Source organism: Denticeps clupeoides, chromosome 8 (genome assembly GCF_900700375.1).
Source record: "Denticeps clupeoides chromosome 8, fDenClu1.1, whole genome shotgun sequence".
NCBI lineage: Eukaryota > Metazoa > Chordata > Actinopteri > Clupeiformes > Denticipitidae > Denticeps > Denticeps clupeoides.
Window position 1 is genome coordinate 13,538,912 of NC_041714.1, and position 16,806 is coordinate 13,555,717.

The 16,806-nt window shown below is 43.4% G+C and overlaps 4 protein-coding genes across 4 annotated transcripts; 1 reads left to right on the forward strand and 3 right to left on the reverse strand.

Annotated features, from left to right (window-relative positions):
- Positions 1 to 18: 18 nt before the first annotated feature.
- Positions 19 to 6,041, reverse strand: LOC114795220 (sorting nexin-5-like). The gene is made up of 13 exons (XM_028988165.1): positions 5,738 to 6,041; positions 4,523 to 4,627; positions 3,792 to 3,902; positions 3,553 to 3,674; positions 3,332 to 3,455; positions 2,785 to 2,880; positions 2,590 to 2,695; positions 2,433 to 2,508; positions 2,305 to 2,344; positions 2,089 to 2,175; positions 1,288 to 1,447; positions 1,131 to 1,216; positions 19 to 936 (listed from the first exon to the last, which is right to left on the reverse strand). Exons 1-13 carry the CDS (start codon positions 5,771 to 5,773, stop codon positions 886 to 888), a joined length of 1,200 nt encoding a protein of 399 aa, XP_028843998.1. The 5' UTR covers positions 5,774 to 6,041; the 3' UTR covers positions 19 to 885.
- Positions 6,042 to 6,631: 590 nt separating this feature from the next.
- On the forward strand, positions 6,632 to 8,506 carry LOC114795223 (mitochondrial genome maintenance exonuclease 1-like). Its single transcript, XM_028988168.1, has 4 exons — positions 6,632 to 7,344; positions 7,487 to 7,712; positions 7,797 to 7,929; positions 8,274 to 8,506. The coding sequence occupies exons 1-4, from the start codon at positions 6,816 to 6,818 to the stop codon at positions 8,418 to 8,420; spliced, it is 1,035 nt and encodes a 344-aa protein (XP_028844001.1). The 5' UTR covers positions 6,632 to 6,815; the 3' UTR covers positions 8,421 to 8,506.
- Positions 8,507 to 9,016: 510 nt separating this feature from the next.
- LOC114795225 (glycine N-acyltransferase-like) lies at positions 9,017 to 11,755 on the reverse strand. Its single transcript, XM_028988171.1, has 5 exons — positions 11,663 to 11,755; positions 11,475 to 11,585; positions 11,271 to 11,379; positions 11,035 to 11,164; positions 9,017 to 10,082 (listed from the first exon to the last, which is right to left on the reverse strand). Exons 1-5 carry the CDS (start codon positions 11,750 to 11,752, stop codon positions 9,686 to 9,688), a joined length of 837 nt encoding a protein of 278 aa, XP_028844004.1. The 5' UTR covers positions 11,753 to 11,755; the 3' UTR covers positions 9,017 to 9,685.
- A 3,541-nt stretch (positions 11,756 to 15,296) lies between these two features.
- On the reverse strand, positions 15,297 to 16,278 carry LOC114795227 (cystatin-like). The gene is made up of 3 exons (XM_028988173.1): positions 16,013 to 16,278; positions 15,774 to 15,884; positions 15,297 to 15,645 (listed from the first exon to the last, which is right to left on the reverse strand). Exons 1-3 carry the CDS (start codon positions 16,217 to 16,219, stop codon positions 15,565 to 15,567), a joined length of 399 nt encoding a protein of 132 aa, XP_028844006.1. The 5' UTR covers positions 16,220 to 16,278; the 3' UTR covers positions 15,297 to 15,564.
- Between the last annotated feature and the right edge of the window lie 528 nt (positions 16,279 to 16,806).

A 16,806-nucleotide genomic window follows, 5' to 3' on the forward strand; every position in this document is an offset into this window, starting at 1 on the left:
GACACAGAAAGCACCATGTGAACAGAACTCTTTTAATGAGATTATTGCAAAAGAGAATCACCCCTGCCCCATCCCCCAGGAAGACTCTGAAGTAAAAACGTTCATTACAAACATATTTGTCTTTTTATCCCATCCCCGACCCATTACATTTTGCACCATATTACAATATAAACAGCTTTGGTCCCCTTGTTGTCATTCTTCCACACAGTGCATTTTACACAATACTAAATGGTGCATCATCGGAATAGCAAAACATGCACACCAGATATCTGGAAATGAATTCTGTTAATGTCAGCATTGCAAACAATATGAAAAAAGGAGTACAAGAAGATCAAAAGACTTGCTGGACATTGTTAGTAACCAAAGCATATATATTTGTGTGGCCTGAAATGCGGTGGAACCTTGCAGTGGGACAGGCGACGCTGCACAGTGTGTCCAACGCATTTTATAAGTGCACTGAGTGTCTGGCTGTGTACGTTTTGCACTTTTCAACCCCCCTTTTCTTTATTTTGTGCTAAAATGCAAATTGCCCCAACACTCAGTCTCACATCTGCCTGTTAATATGGTGATAAGACAGGAAATGGTTTATGCTCTTATCATTATAATAAAAGACAGAGTGACCTCTGTGACCAATGTCTGTGAGAAGTCAGAAAACTTTAAAGAGGTATAAGGGTTGAGAAAAGTGGTAGAACAAAAGTGGATTGTCATTAGGACTGCAGCCAAGACAGCTCAGAAAGAAGTCAGCAGAGAAAGCAGAAGGGGCGGGTTCTAGTGGTCCGTAAACACAGGAGCAGCTGGTATCTTTATGTCACGCGCTGCATCAGAACAGCTTCTCGACCCATGAGGCTGGTCGCTTCATCAGTCAGGTGGCATGACCACAGCTGGTCAACAGTTCTTGAGCGTCTCAATGCAGCCCTGCAGCAGGGATACACTGTTCTGTAGAGAGGAAGAGAACGTGGGACACGTTAAATTAGAGCAGTAAAATTTCATATGATCTTCAACTATGATCTTCATGGAGGTACTTTCCGACCCTTCTACAACAGGTCTGGTGTAAGCTTATAAGGTCACATTTGTGAGTAGTAGGTATTATTCAATGAAGGGCTCATCTGGAGCTCATCAGCAAACACCACCTTGGCGTGCTTTATCTCCAGCTCTGCCATCTCGACCAGGTTTTTGCGGAAGGCGACAACTCTTCTGCCTTTAAAGCTGGTGAGCTCTGCAAGAGAAACAAGTGTGAGGCAGGGGAAGGAGAAATGACTTGCCCAGTCATGCCCTCTCGCTACGCACCTTTCTTCCCAGACTCAGACAGCTTCTCAAACTTCTGCATGCACTGCCTCTGGTTGTCCTCCGCCTGGGCCACATCTTTGCTTTTGAGACGGGCCTTGTCCAGGGCCTTGTTCGAGTTCTCGTAGTCGGCCAGGGCTCGTGCTCGTCTGTACAAGAGATCCTGAGAATAAAAATGGAGAATAAAGTCACCTGAAACAAAGTGTGTTCAGTATATTCAGTGAAAAATTGCAAAAATGGATTTGATTGTCTGGTGCTTGCTCCGCAGAAAATAAAAACCTTCTGCCACATGCAACAAAAAGCGACCAACCGACAATTCTTTTTGGGGGCAGCATGAACAGTTGCGATCAATTATTTGCAAAATGTTAACCCAATTAACTAATTAGCCTTACTTTTAATATTCAAATACATTTGAAAGCATAGACGTTTGCATTTTTACTCATGTTAGAAGTTTAAAGTAAGTACTTTTACTGGAGCTATATTCTACTCCAGGGGTAAAGGGGCAGTTGTGGCCAAGGTGCCACTGAGCAAAGCATCGTCCCCACACACTGCTCCCCAAGCGCCTTTCATGGCTACCCACTGCTCACCAAGGGTGATGGGTCAAAAGCAGAGGGCACATTTTGTTGTGTCACCATATGCTGTGCTTCCCAATGACAATCACTTCACTTTCACTTTAAATGCTACTCCACTCTACTTTTAATGCAAGCAGTCTTGTGTATTTAGTTCAGCACTGGTCACAATAAATGACCTTGAATGGTCAAAAACAGCACTTTATTTAAGAGTGGGCTTTGAAGAGAGCTTCACCTTGGCGGCCTGGATGTCCCTGGTGTAATACCTCAACAGCTCTGTGAGCTTCAGCTCCTGGTCAGAAGCCACCCTGCCTTCAACCTTCTGCAAAAAAGTAAAACTGAGATTATAACAGCAAGTGGCCATTTAACTCATAACCGTGTAATTTCACATGTGACAAAAATCCCTGCTTTTAACGACCGACAGACTACAGCAGAGTTAAGGATCCCTTACCCTGAGCTTCTCAAACATGTCTGAAAACTTGTCCAAGTGTCTGAAATAGAAGAACAAATCATGCAGTATTATTTTCCATAAAACACAATCTCGCTGGTTCCCAAAAGAGTGGTGGAAACGGAACTCACTTTTTCAGGGCTGTGTTCTCCTCGGCAGAAATGCTGTTCAAAATGGCAGCAACGTGAATGTAGTCATCAGCTACATCTGAAAGGGAATGATGGGCTATTCATAGTTGAAGAAAATAAATGCATTTGAACATAAATCCTTTGTGTCTTTAGCACTCACTTTTATGAGCGCGCGTCATTCTCTCCGCCTTGGTGGTGGAATCTTTGATCTTGGTCGAATAATCTAGCAGGAAGGTCTTCTCCTGCTCAAAGAAATCATCGACTTCCTGAAAAGACAGATGGATAATAAGATGTAATACAACTCACTGCAATCAAGCAGGTATGTTTTTCCCCAGGTACAAACAAAGAGACATGCCTTAACCCCTGAGATTAAGACCTCGTCAGCACTCTTCACCATGTTCTTGAAGAAACCACCAAACATCTCCTTGGCATTTTTTCTCCTCACACTCAGCTGCAGGGCAAAATGCATAACTAAATACATCTCACAGAATGTGTTCATCAACCCAACAAACATCATAAAAAAAAAAAAAAAAAAACAGCAAACCATGACCGCTACACTGCTAAATTTCTCTAAGCCAACACGGTATCTTTATAAAACCAAATAAAAAGCAAGCTAAAAAGCAGCTACCCCAGGGCTTCCTAATCCTGTTCCTGGAGACCCTCTGAGCTTCTCCTACAGGAGTCTCATAGACGTGTGTTTAAGGGTTGCATGCAGTGTTTAGTAGCTGTAGGGTCTGTAAAACGGTGGTTCAGATAGTTAAGTTTGTTAAAACCACTTCCACCCCATCTACATACACACGTGATATGTTCCAATTTGTCACCAACTTGTCAGATGCAGGCCATTCCTCTGCAAATTATCCTTATCCTAGTTTAATCTCAACTCTGTATGGCCTGACACTCACGTCCTGATCGTACTCCAGGAATATCTGGAAGTTTCGGTCCTTGCTTAACACAGGGTGTGAGGAGAGCCGCTGAAGGAAGACTTCATGGACCTGCACAGTCTTTTTGAACACAGCTAGGTACTCTCTGTAGGAAAAAGGGCAGGAAGGTTAAAGGCAAAAGGAGCTTAAGTTTCCTTTTTCAAGCAAATCATTAAAACAAAATATATAGAGTTTTTACTGACGCTTCCAGTTCCTGCTTCATCTTGGTGTATTCTTCTTTTGTCATGGTGGCCTCGCCCTCTCCAAGCTTATGCATCTTCTCCCTGGGGCTCTCAAAGTCTGGTTTAGGAGGAGCAGGTGGGATCTGCAAATGAACAAAAGGACCAATTCAAAATAGCTTCTGTCTATGCTTCATTGATTTAGGCATTTTGCTAACATTCATGGACAACAACACGTCTGGGGTCATTTCTTCCAAACTTACAATGAGACCGGCATACTCCTCAGTTTCCACCAGCGTGTCATGAAGCCAAATGAAATCCTCGTGCTGGCGAGGCACAGAGAACTCCGGCTTCTGAAACACACTCAGGGTCGTCTGCAGAGGAATAAATAATGCTGATTTAAAATATGGAATGGGAAAGCCTGTGTCACACACAGACCCTTGGAAATATGGCCAAGCACAGCAGTCATGGTGGAAGCAAAAATTATATGTTCAGTGATTTAAAGGTTCCCTGACATGAAAATGTAACTTCGTGGGATTATTTAACATTAATACGAGTTCCTCTAGCCTGTCTATGTTCCTGCAGTGAGTAGAAATGGTGATATGTGTAAAGAGTGCTTTGGAGGCAGCTCAGACGGCCGGATCTGGAATTTTTGCCCCTTATGTCGTCACAAGGGGATTTATTTTTTTGCTGGAAAAACGCAGAGACGACTTCCTGTCTGTGCCAAACATTGTGGTTGGAGAATGGTGTTCATGATGTAATTTCCGCAAATTCTATAGGCCCTCTCCTCCTCATTAACTAAACACACAAAAAGGAACATCCTGGGGACTTCGGATACTGTATTAGGAGACCACTAAGACTTATATAAAAGTAGGGGACCTTTAAAATCAAAATGCACATTACAAATGCCATGAACTATATGACTATACACTTTATTGTGTTACGCAGTGTAATCTACTGCAGGATGCATGAAGTTTAGTGCAGTTTACTGTACCTTGGTGTGGACAGTGAACTTGACCTTGTCACGCTCACACAGGGCATCTGGGATGTCAATGAGAAGGGAGACGTCGTTGTTGAGATCAACAGAAACGGAGCGCAGCTGAAAAACCACACACACAAAAATGATCATGAATCATTCCAACAGACAACTCATACAGTTCCCAATTTTTTTCCACGACTTCCCTGTCCCAAAATTCCTACACGTCTGCTATTGAATGAACATGGATGAAAAATTTTTTGCTTTCCAGCATCTGATAAACACAGAGCTTAAAAGGGAGATACAATAATTTCTACAAAATTCCAGATGTCAGGGTCAAAATATGCTCTATTAGTTTGCAAAGGTCACTACCAGGATGATGACACTCAAGTGTAATGTGGACAAAACACATCATTCACGAACTAAAACTCACGGAAATTATTTTTAAAAAATATACGGCAGTTTTGTATTCCTGACTAATAGTGGGCATGGGGTGAAGAAACAGTGCAGATTCAGCAGAAAAAAGAATTCTGGCGAAACGGACACTTCCCTTCCCGAATCCCACAGGAAACTGAACAATCTCTTCTTGTAAAATAGTGCTGAGGCGCCAACTTTTTCGTTGGAGTCAATTAATAAATCCTACTTGGGATTTCTTATACAGGTCAAATATCAAAATTTTACAATCATGCGATGACAGAAGATCCAATTATTTTAATAGTAAATATTAAGTTCGAACACATGTTCTAGGGCACAGCAAAGTTCATACTTATTATATTAATAGACAGATGTGAAGAATACACAAAGAGTAATTAGGTGCAAATAGTAGATAAGTTATGCAATGAATAATAATACTGCTGAAAAGTTCACCGATTTTAATTTCCGAGCTGCTCATTTGAATTTCAACATAAAAGAACAGAATGAAGAACAGAATCAACTTATGGCCTTCCGACTTTTTAGAAAAGTGTTTTTTTTTGTCCTCTCTCCAGTACCTGGAAGTAATTTGCCACTGACGCGTTATACACGTTATATAACATGCAGTGTCCGCGGCGTAGATGTTATCGACGTTTTACGTGCACCGACCAGTGTTTTTTTTTTTTTTTTTAAAGAAGAAGAAGAAAAGAAACAGGCGCTATCCGCGTAACTAGCAAGGGTGCTAACTCGCCTGGAGCGGTGCAACAGTTACCGCAGTTCTGAGTTCGGACACCATTGCTCGGCGCAGGTAAACGGCCCTACCTTCTCCTTTTCGCTCTCCCCGACAGGAGTGCTCATGGTGACTCGCAGCTGGCTTCCAAACTGAACACACGACGCGGCGAAGTATGTGTTTGCGTTGGTGACGCTTCCTTGTCTGTCACCCCAACCTCCCCGGCTCGGCTCCCATTAATCGCGACTCTAAACGCGGGCCGGTTCGAGATTTACTTTTATTATTTGGAAGATGTTTACAGCGTCGGGACCACGCCGTTTCTGAGTCGGCCAGCGTCCGGAGTTGAGTGTCACTCCGACCGACACTTGTTCCCTGGGATCGTCACCGAGCTGACGACCAGTGTTGCCAGGTGCGTGACAGTTTCAGCCGCACAGCGCCCCAAAATGCACAAATATACTGTTAAAACTATCTGATAAGCATTTATCTTTCGAGACAGTTCATTGTAAAATATTCAATGAAAAGCGACGTCCTCAAAACCTGTTCTTAACAAGCAATTCATTTTTTGAAATAACAAACAGAACATCACCCAATCTGGCAACAGTTTCTGATGCATAATGCTAGAGTTGACAGGATTTAAATTAAAATATGATTAGAGGATCGACAACAATATTGCTTTAGCATTACTGCGTCACGCCGCAAAGCAAAAGTCTCCATTGTTATATAAATGTTTAATTGGCAACGAATTTGTGTATAACTAGGAACAACCTCCGGTAAATCTGTAGAAGTTACGAAAAAAATATCATTATGTTTGCCGCAACTGTGCACGAGGTACATGTGAATGAACGATATCATAATTTAACGATGGATTATTTTCAGTAAATAAACTGTGTTGACATTTCATGGTATTTCAATGCTGGTTTGTGCTCCCGCGGAAAGTACGGTTGCATTTCATCGCAGCACGACTAAGCCTGATGGGAAATGTAGTTTCCTGAACCCCATGTGCTAGTTATCTGAATGAAAGAAAAACTACTATTCCCATGCTTTCTCACGATTCGCTGTGTCAAGGCGAATAGTACGCATTCAAATTGTGCCGGGTTTCCTTTGAGAAGTTTTTCGAACGTGTGTGGTGTCATGCGGTTGGCATTTATTTCCTAATTTAGAGAGGCGGTCATGTTTCTGAACACTTTAGTTCACCCTGGCAAGTCACAGAAAGCCTTCTATGTGTTATTCAACAACTGCTGCTCCGATTTCGGCCTCAGGTGTCTCTCCACGTCCTGTGCGCGGACGGCCCGTAAAAAAGGCAGCCAGTACGGTGCCGTGGACACGGAGCGCTACTCCTCCCTCGTCAAGTCCGTCGTGTCCTCCAGAGTCAGCGCCCAGACCCCCGAAACCCTGCAGGACCAGGACACGCTGCTCTACGGGCCGATCGTCGAACCTCGGCGGCCCCGCGACAAGCCCAGGGTTCCCAGGAACCGTGTCCCGCTACGTAACGAGGACAAGGTCGGGCTGAGAGACGCCTGCGCCCCGGGGCCCGTGGCCCGACTCATGCTGCAGAGGGGCCCCGACAAATCCGCCACGCCCAGCGTGACCCGCGTCCTGCAGCAGACCATGAGCCCAGAGCAGCTGTTATTGCTGGAGAGGTGGAAGAGGAGGATGATCGCAGAGCTGGGAGAGGAGGGCTTCAGGCAGTACAGTGCGAGTAAGTGCCCGATGCTCCAGAAATCTGACATTGGTACATTTTCATCCGAAGACAAGTGTGAGCTTTTTTGGGGGGCGTGTTTAAATGCACGCAGATGCAGTGCTGTTGACGTATGATGACTTTTCATCTTTCCTACCTCAAGACCTTTTTAGGCTAGGAGCATTATTCCACACTGCTCTTGAGGATGCTCTCACTTCTCCAAGCGGGCCTGCTAACAGGTTTGAACAGCAGGAGGAGGAGGTAGCTGGGTACATGGAGAGTGTCCGCAGTGTGCTGGACGACCTCAGTGACATGAGGGCCATCGAGAGTGCCGTGCACCACCGGGCTCTGAATTACGTGGGCGTGGTGGACTGTGTGGCTCGGTACAGGTGAGCAGGTTGCATGAGAGTGTAAAAGGAGGGCAGAATTGTGGCCAAATATTAAGTCGCCATCCCTTTCCGTGTGCTTCACAGGGGACGCTTGTGTGCAATAGACTGGAAGACGTCTGAGAAGGCCAAGCCCTTCATTCAGAACACGTATGATAATCCCATTCAAGTGGCTGCGTATATCGGTGCTTTAAACAGCGATGAAAACTACAGGTACCAGGTGAGTTTGAATTTAGTAAATGTTTAGTTGTGGCATGGCAAAAAGCTTTATTCTTATTTATTTAAAGCTTTATTCTTATTTATTATAATGTTTACAGCAATGTGCAGAAGTCTTAGGCAAGTCCCCCTGGAGACACTCAGAATTAAGTGTCTTGCTCAGGGACACAGTGGTAGTTTGAACCTGGGTTTACTGGTTTATAGGCGACCAACTTTCTTTTCTTGTAGCTAGATATCAACATGAAATTATTGCCACACTTACTTTTTAATCATTTTCATTATACATCCAGTCTCTTCCTGAATAGTTTCAGGGTCACTGAATGTACTGCGTACATATTTTATATTCAGGTGGAGAATGGCCTGATCGTGGTAGCCTACAAGGACGGCTCACCGGCACATCCGCATTTCTTTGGCCTGGACAAAGTTCTGCAGTATTGGGAAAACTGGCTGCTTCGGCTGGAGGACTTCACAGACAAGAACCCGCCGGTCACATGATGGAAGCGCAACTGCTGCTGGTGTGCAACAATGTGTGGTGCAATGTTTTTATAATTGTTTATTAAAATAAAAAGATAAAATGTCAAGTATCTGATCAGGAAACAATGTTTTTTTTTTACCATTTTATATAGTACATAACACAAGCATGAAATACCTGCATTCTGTGTTAGCATTATCTTAGCATTCCATTTTTGGCATTTGGTAGATGCCCTTATCCAAAGCAACTTACAACGTGATTTCATGTTACTTTCAATGAAGTAATCAGTTCTGGTTCACTAGGACTCAAACCATGAATACAATCACTTTACTCTGTTGTAGTTTTTCTTGCATAGGTCAGACTATAAGGTCTTGTAAATAGTGAGTAAAAAATTGTATTCATAGTTGGGTGTCATTCCACCACCTAGGTGCCAAGACAGAGAAGAGTCTAGCTGAGCGTCTTCCTCGTACGAGCAGTACTGGAGACTCTGAGAACACGAAGTGCAGTGTTAGGTATAATAAGGGCTGTGAGGTAGGATGTGGCTATTCCATGTTTGGCTTTGTAGGCCAGCATCAGTATTTTGAATCTGATGCATGAAGCTACTGGGAGTCGGTGGAGGGAACGTAGCAGAGGGGTGGTGTGGGAGGTTGAAAACCAGTCGTGCTGAATGGCATTCAGAGGTAGACCTGGGAGTTACAGTAATCCAGTCGTGAGATTACCAGGGTCTGAATCAGTATCTGGGTGTCTTGTGCTGATAGGCCACTGCTAATAACTGCTAATTATGTGTAATGTGAAATCTAGCAGTTACACATGTGCACTGCATACAAATAAAGTAAAGTGTAATGGTGTATTGCATGTGAGAAGAAAACACTGTTCACAAGGGAGACATGGGACTCAATGACCCAGTGCTGCGCTGAGAGCAAAACAAACTGCCCAGGTTTCTATAAATATTCTAAAATATCACAAAGAGACACATGCTGGAATTCATTCTCAGACCACACATCACAGTAAAATACAGGGCAGTCCACAGTGATCATTTCACCTGCCCTGTGATACCAAATGTCAGAATGTGGTCTGAGTGTGGCCTTATGTGATCCCCGAGTGTACATTAATGCGGTTTATACATTTATAGACAAGCTGGTTTAAAAAGTTTAATTATAACCAAGTCTGCCATATCTGATGAGGCCAGCTGCCAGGCCAGAGGTCAGCAGCAAGTAACATAAGATATAAATGCAGTGTTTTTAGCGTCTGGTTTTCACAATTGACAAACTTCTTAAAATATAAAAATCTAAACAGAGTTAAAGCCGAACCATGCTACGGTGTAAGAGGGCTCCTCTGTAAAACCCAGGCCTTTAAAGATTCGGTAGGATAGTTTGTTCTCCCGCTCTATAAAACAGAAAACCGGGTGTCCCTGAGCATGGAGCTGTCTGGACAGGGTCGAGATCAGCACCTTGGCGTAGCCTTTGCCCCGGTGCTCTGGAAGGGTATACAGCATTCCCAGTGCACCATTAGCATAGGTCAAGACCCACGCCACCGGCTGACCCCCATCCAGCACGCAGCAGGTAGGAAAGTGCCGGATCATGTCCCTGATGAATTTCACTGAGTGCTCATCCTGCCCGAACTTCCAGGTCCTGTTCACAATGGCGACATGGGACTCGTTGAGGGGCGACAGCACCAGTGTGGAGCTGAGGGCAAAACAAACAAAATATCATAGAGACCCATGCCCAGACGACATGTCATAATAAAATACAGAGCAGTAATCATTTCCCATGCCCTGTGATACAGGGTCCAAATGTCAGGATATGGCAATAAATGTAACCTTTGTCTCAATCTGCCTGAAAAAAATGTGCTTTATTGTTGCATAGGACAACCGAATTCACGTGGAGTGTTTTTTGTGATGGTAAGCACTGCGAAGCTTGCCTCACACCTCCAAGGTTGAGAGTTCAAATCCTAGCTCGAAAATAAATTAAATATTGAATTTGTGCTCAAACTAAAGCAGTTTATGTGACTAAAATATTTTTTTAGGTACACTAAAATATTTTTACCGGCTATAGTACAATTACATGAGACTTTTTTTTATTGAACTGATGTTCTGTGTTATGATTACTTTTATTGTAAAGGGTTGTAAACGGCAAAAAAAGTGTGCTTTTGGAACTCATGGGGCAAAGTGAATAAAATTGGCTCTAATTCTTACAGCTCTTTTATAAATATATTTATGTATATTTTTTATATTTTCTTTTACAGGTCTACCGGTCCGTTTTACTAGAACACTGTATCAGTTACGCAACGCAGGCTTTAGCCATGGCTAACATTAGCCAACTATTTGAAACTCGTTAAAACTATCGACAGCCCGTTCAAACTTTATCCAGTGGTGATCGTCCGGAGGCAGACTATCCCATCGCCGCCACCAGTGTAACCGAGAGTCGGGAACGGCGCCTATACGGTGACATTTTAAATTAAATAATAATAATAATAATAATAATAATAAAATAAAAGGTTTCGGAAATCAAGCGAAGCACGCTTCCTGTTTACAGACCTTCAAAATAAAAGTCTTCACCTACATAATCAGTTCAATTAAATCAAATAAAAAAAGAAGTTTGGAATTATTATCAGGTCTGTCCGGTCGGTGGTGCCCACCTGTCTACCTGCTGGAGGTGCGCAGGATCCCGCAGGGTCAGCATGTAACACGCAGACAGTCTTTTCATCTCCTTTACCCCTTTAGCGACAGCTGCGGCGTTCAGGGTTTCCTCATGATGCAGGTCTGACCCTGTACACGTTTCCACACAGAAATTCCACATAGAAATTGCATTCATGTCCGCATCAAAGTACACGTATGTCCATAACAAGTGCATACAATTATTGCTTAGAAGTACCCAGACAGAAGTAATTGTGCCAGTCAATAATTTCCGTCTCCATTAGGAAATTCTTAAAAATTTCCTCATCTTTGGTGTAAACAGCGCAGTCATTGAAGGAATCAGATGGCTGAAGAGACAAGAAACATAGATGCATGTAAATTGATAGTTTCAACCAAAAAAAAAAAAAAAAACGACATTTCATTAAAATAAATGCATTCTTACCTCTTCACGGACTGGCTGAACAAACAGGATTTTGAAGTCCGGCCAGCAGTCCACAAACACATTGGTGCGTACAGATTTCACTCTGTTCATTACAAAAACATGCCCATACACCTGGAAAGCGAATACAAGTTTATATGCATGATAAAAGAACACGTGATCATTAATGATGATGATGATGAGTATTGTACCATCACTGAGTGAGGAAAGGATCCTCGCAGGAGAACCTCGGCTGTCTCAAGTTCTTCTGCGGTCAGCCTGCGCATTTCTCCACTCTTCATTCCCACCGGCCCTCCTGGAAGTGCCCCGTGCGCGCGGCCGCGGTCGTTCACATTCGCGCCAGTGACGTCACGCAGGGGGCGTCTACAAACGAGCACTAACATGGTCCACGTTCAGCATGGTTGAGAGGTTTCTCTGCCCCGGCGGCCACTCCGGGATTTATTTTTTCCAGTCCAGTCTTACATTTTGTGGGCATATTTCTCGGTCTTAAAACAATCTGTATACTTCGGTCTACATAAGAAATTGTGTACCTGACAGCAGTCAGGACACCAGGTAACTGCCCATACCCTATTGCTGATGTGTGTCACGGGGTTGTAGCTCATCACATCCCCCCAACATCAGAGAAGATTCAATAATCAAAAAAAGAATCGAATCCTTGAGATGATTTCATGAGCATTGAAAGAAAAGAAAGTGAAGTGATTGTGAAACACTGCAGCACAGTACATGGTGACACAATGAAATGTGTCCTCTGCTTTTAACCATCAACTTGGTGAGCAGTGGGCAGCCATGGTACCTTGCCAGTTCGGGATTTAAACCCACTGATTCTGATTACGCTTCGCTACCCACTAGGCCGCCACTGGGTTGTTCAAAGATCTTATCACCAATTTCAGTTTCAATATGGATTAACATTTACATTTACAGCATTTATCAGATGCCCTTATCCAGAGCAACTTACAATCAGTAGTTACAGGGACAGTCCCCCTGAAGCAATTTAGGGTTAAGTGTCTTGTTCAGGGACACAATGGCAGTAAGTGGGATTTGAACCTGGGTCTTCTGGGCGAAGGTGTTACCCACTAGGCTACTACCACCCAAGGCTTCATTTGTGTTATTTTTACTTGAATTTTGGATACATTTGATCCCAAAAAACAGGATAATCCCAATTCCAAAACAAAGGTGGCTTTCTATGTGGATTTCTGCCACAAAACATAAGAGCAAAATTTGATCATGTTTGCTGATGATATTTAATTTATTTATATTTGGAATAGTTGTTGAACCAGGACAGTGTTGGTGAAAATGTTTGTTTCATGTGGTATTTTCTGTTTTTCTACCAAACATGATGGATCTATGCTGCTGGTATTTTTGTTCTGCCAGTCGTTCTTTACATAGCCAGTGGGCAACACTGTGGGTTCCATTTAATGTACTAGTAAACCAGATTTGGTAATCCTGAAATTTCTGTGTTTGGATAACAGTGATAACAGTGAAAAACCAGCATAAAAGTAAACTGAATTGCCAGATCCTGTATAGCAAAACAATGGACTTTAAAAATCCAGATTAAATTACGTGAACTACACCCTGATGATGGGAAAATGGAGCATGTCAGAAAATGTCATCTGATGAACTAAACTGAAGTCTCTGACCCATTTAAAACAGCCTTTAATAAAGCTGCATGAATTAAATCTGTAACGTTTAATGTAAACATGTTACCAATGTTACACAAAAACCCCAAATAAAAGAGAAAGGGATAGAGGAAGAGAGAGAAAAGCCGGGAAAGAGGCTTCAGAGCTGCAGAAAACAGGGGGAGAGAGAAAGGCCCAGAAGTTGGGGGAGAACCCCCCCAAGCCCTCGATGGAGGAGGAAGAGAAGAGGGCGCAGCAGACCAGGGAAAACATTTATAGTCTGCATTTGACTCCCAAGGTTGCCAGAGACCAATTAGAGCTTTGATGTCTCTGCCGTGTTGAAACATTCTTTCCCATCATGGCACCCCAGGCAATTTGCTGGCTTTTGACACCTCTTGCTTGAGGGAGGCTGCGATTTGATAAAGATAAAAGCAGGGCTCCCAGTTTCTCAGTAGAACTGCATGCAGGTCTATGGTGTCTCCGATAGAGGATGGGGAGGCTGCAGTAAACAAGGACCTGTTCCCTTCAAAACTCGCTTCCACACAGTGGATGAATTTCCCCAGGTTTCTTGGTGAAAGATGTGCAAAATGCCTTGTGTAACGGGTGGGATATGTTGCAGATTGTGTACCTGCTTTCTAATAAATATAATAAATCAAACACTAAAGAAAAGAGAACTTTATGAGAAGATAAGTAAGATGAGCAAGAATTAAACTTTCAGGCCAGATTTTGATAGCTCAACCATTCTTCCACCAGCTGAAGCTCCTACGATGGACATCAGGACTGTACTGTGAAGTGCTGGAAGATGGTGTCCTTGTCTGGTGAGGAATGTTTCTTTTGCAGCATGAAGATAGCAGGCTGAAAGCAGACAAGCGGCCACAGTCCCACTTAACATCTTACATGCTTGGAGCAAGGAGATGTCTCCATTAATCCAGTGGAGTCCATGCTGAAACAGGTCAGGGCTGTTTTGGTGGCAAAAGGGGTCCTACTCAACATTAGGTGGTCATAATGTTATGGGTTATTACTGTATGTACTTGGTGAATGTATGGGCTTTCCACAACTCATGCATGTGATATGCAAATACATTAGTGAGGATAAACAATTTGAACATGTGACATCATTGGCCTCTCTGAATTTCCTTTCTTTCATCTGCTTGGTCTTTATAAGCCATCTGCTGATACCTGCCTGAATCTCTGACCTCTCGTACATCAATAGACTTCCACAGCAAAATGCAAAACTGGCAATTCCTGGATTTAGCTCACACTAGGACTGTGGCCAGACACAAAGAACCCAGGGGTGACCAGAGGAGGTTGGGTTCCTCTTTCTGAGCAATGGTTCCTCTCAAGGTTTCTTCCTTGCTGAGATGTTCAGATGAAGTGTATAGGCCAGTGCATTTACATACAGTACCGTGCAAAGGTTTTAGTCAGTATTAAAACTAATTAATCCTCACAACAGAAATGGCACAGGAAGGAACTGTCTAAAAGTGTAAAACACACAAATAATAAAGTGGTAATAACTTCATGTTGATATCTAAAGATGTGCTACAAGAACTGGGGGTTGGTCTGTCCCAACTCTGTAAACCAATGAATGAAGTCTACAGATGGAGAACAATATTATATCGCCTCTCTACACACGTCATGGCTTCATGAAAATAAGGACGTTCTGATTTGGACCTACTTCCACCAGACAGTTTGGTCTTCATCTGCTGATGCCCTGCAGAAGCTCGAATACCCATGCATGTGAGACATGGGTGTCAAAGCGTGATAGAAAATAAAACCACAGAATTCCAGGCAACTAAACAGAGATCTTCTGCGTGACTGAACTCATGGGAAGGAAGTGCAGCTGCAGTAAACAAAGATGGTTCCTGGAGCGGCAACAGTGCCACATAGTGGCTGAAGAGTCCACTGCTACTTACAAGACCCCGCCCCATTCGGAGTGACAAAAAAAAACAATCAGAGTGCCATATAGATTATATATATTTATACATGCAAACCTATAAATGTGTGCTACATGAGGAGGTTTCCAGTTCGTACTATTGGATCTATATACCAATTTATTTTAAGGATTCTTTTGAAGGTTCCAATGACATTTTATGACCATAAATTTCCTCACACAGATTTTAAGCATTTAAAATATTCAATATCAAGCCCTGATATTCCCATAATGTTTTCTTGTCCCACCCCTAATATGTATGTGTGACAAGACACCCTGAAACCTTTTATATTAAAGGAGCTTTAATCAAATTAAACTCAAGTTAAATGAAGCATTTCCTTTTAAAACAGCAGGTCACATATCATTGATCAGGTTCTGCTAAAACCACAAAGGTAAAATCCACACATTTAAATGCCAAGCAATGGTGCGTAGTGTTAATAAGCACTATTTCGTCGAACGTTAAAGCCCATTTGGGGGAAAGGCCCACTTTTCTATACTTATTGTGGACATGTGTGTGTTTTTATGAATGTACGTCTGCTTCTCGCCACCTAATTCGCACAAGTGTTCTTCAACAGTACGATGGAGTTCATCCAGGGCCTGCTCCACACCTCGAATGTGCAGGTGAAGGGCTGAAGGAAAAACGAAAGACAGGAGAGGGTGACATTTAACACACCCAGCAAGAGAGAAAACAAAGAACTCGGATTCCAGGAGAGAAAAACACATCTACAAAGCACGACCGATCAGAAGGAGTTCTGACCTTGGCGAGTGCGGGGTCCTCGTGGAATTCGCAGAGCTCCTCCACCCCACCCTTCTTGCACTGGGTCCTTGCCATCTGCACCTCGAAAATGTACTTAATCCCGGCGACGACCTGTCAGCGGGGAACGGGGCGCGCGATTAAAAGGGCGCGTCGTGCGGAGGAGCGACGCTGGCCGCCCATCAAACCGCGCAAACAATAATAACAATGACAACAGCAAAATTATTTTAATCCTGAAGCACCTGCTTGCGAGCCTCGATCACATTCTGCACCGCGCTGACGAAAACGTCGTTGCTGCCCTTGTTGTGCTGGGCGACGGCGAACTTGAGCGCGTTCTGCGCACTCTGGTCGTTTATGTCCACGTCCATCGGACCTCCGACCATCACGTCGCCTTCGACGACACACGCCGCGGCGACGGCAAGGCCGACGAGCTTCCAAAACACGGACATATCCAGGACCTCAGCGCTCAGCCTACGACGCGATAAACGCCCTGCAGTTTATATAAACAGCACGGTGGTGGGCGGGACTTCCGGGGAGTCGGCGGATCACGTGGCGCGCAGAGCCCGCCCCCTCTCTCTAAACCAGTAAGTCCTACAAAAAATCATGCGCTCGTACTCAACAATCCTGTTCTTCATTTTCTTTTTTTTGGAAAAGGAAGTATTTAACCCCGAGTGATTAGACGTGATTAGACTTTTTTTGTATACGGAAATCATTTCTAAAATATGTTACCCGGAGGCCATTTTTAATCCGTTCATTGCGCAGTTCAACAATTCAACGGTGATTATGATAAAAAAAATCTGAAGCTCTCGGTCTCCACATCGGGGCTGATAAGGAATATTCGTAAAGCATACATCACTCAAAGACAGAGAATGATGATGTGATATTACACAAATCTTTACATCACCTTCAGACACACTCTCTATTTATCTTACATTTACATATCGATTTTATTTTATGAGCCCCTAATAAAATACGTGACCACTGAAAATGACAGATTCGGGGGTTTTACTTTTTCTATTGATATTTTTTTTATATA

Coding starts and splice junctions, on each gene's coding strand:
- LOC114795223 (XM_028988168.1), top strand. CDS start 6,816: ATGTTTCTGAACACTTTAGTTCACCCTGGCAAGTCACAGAAAGCCTTC. Junction 7,345..7,486: donor CTTCAGGCAGTACAGTGCGA/GTAAGTGCCCGA, acceptor TCCTACCTCAAG/ACCTTTTTAGGCTAGGAGCA. Junction 7,930..8,273: donor ATGAAAACTACAGGTACCAG/GTGAGTTTGAAT, acceptor TTTTATATTCAG/GTGGAGAATGGCCTGATCGT.
- LOC114795220 (XM_028988165.1), bottom strand. CDS start 5,773: ATGAGCACTCCTGTCGGGGAGAGCGAAAAGGAGAAG. Junction 4,628..5,737: donor GGGAGAGCGAAAAGGAGAAG/GTAGGGCCGTTT, acceptor GTGGTTTTTCAG/CTGCGCTCCGTTTCTGTTGA. Junction 1,217..1,287: donor GTCTGAGTCTGGGAAGAAAG/GTGCGTAGCGAG, acceptor TTTCTCTTGCAG/AGCTCACCAGCTTTAAAGGC.
- LOC114795227 (XM_028988173.1), bottom strand. CDS start 16,219: ATGTCCGTGTTTTGGAAGCTCGTCGGCCTTGCCGTCGCCGCGGCGTGT. Junction 15,885..16,012: donor TGATCGAGGCTCGCAAGCAG/GTGCTTCAGGAT, acceptor CCCCGCTGACAG/GTCGTCGCCGGGATTAAGTA. Junction 15,646..15,773: donor AGGACCCCGCACTCGCCAAG/GTCAGAACTCCT, acceptor TTTTTCCTTCAG/CCCTTCACCTGCACATTCGA.
- LOC114795225 (XM_028988171.1), bottom strand. CDS start 11,752: ATGAAGAGTGGAGAAATGCGCAGGCTGACCGCAGAAGAACTTGAGACA. Junction 11,586..11,662: donor CCTTTCCTCACTCAGTGATG/GTACAATACTCA, acceptor TTCGCTTTCCAG/GTGTATGGGCATGTTTTTGT. Junction 11,165..11,270: donor GCACAATTACTTCTGTCTGG/GTACTTCTAAGC, acceptor AAACGTGTACAG/GGTCAGACCTGCATCATGAG.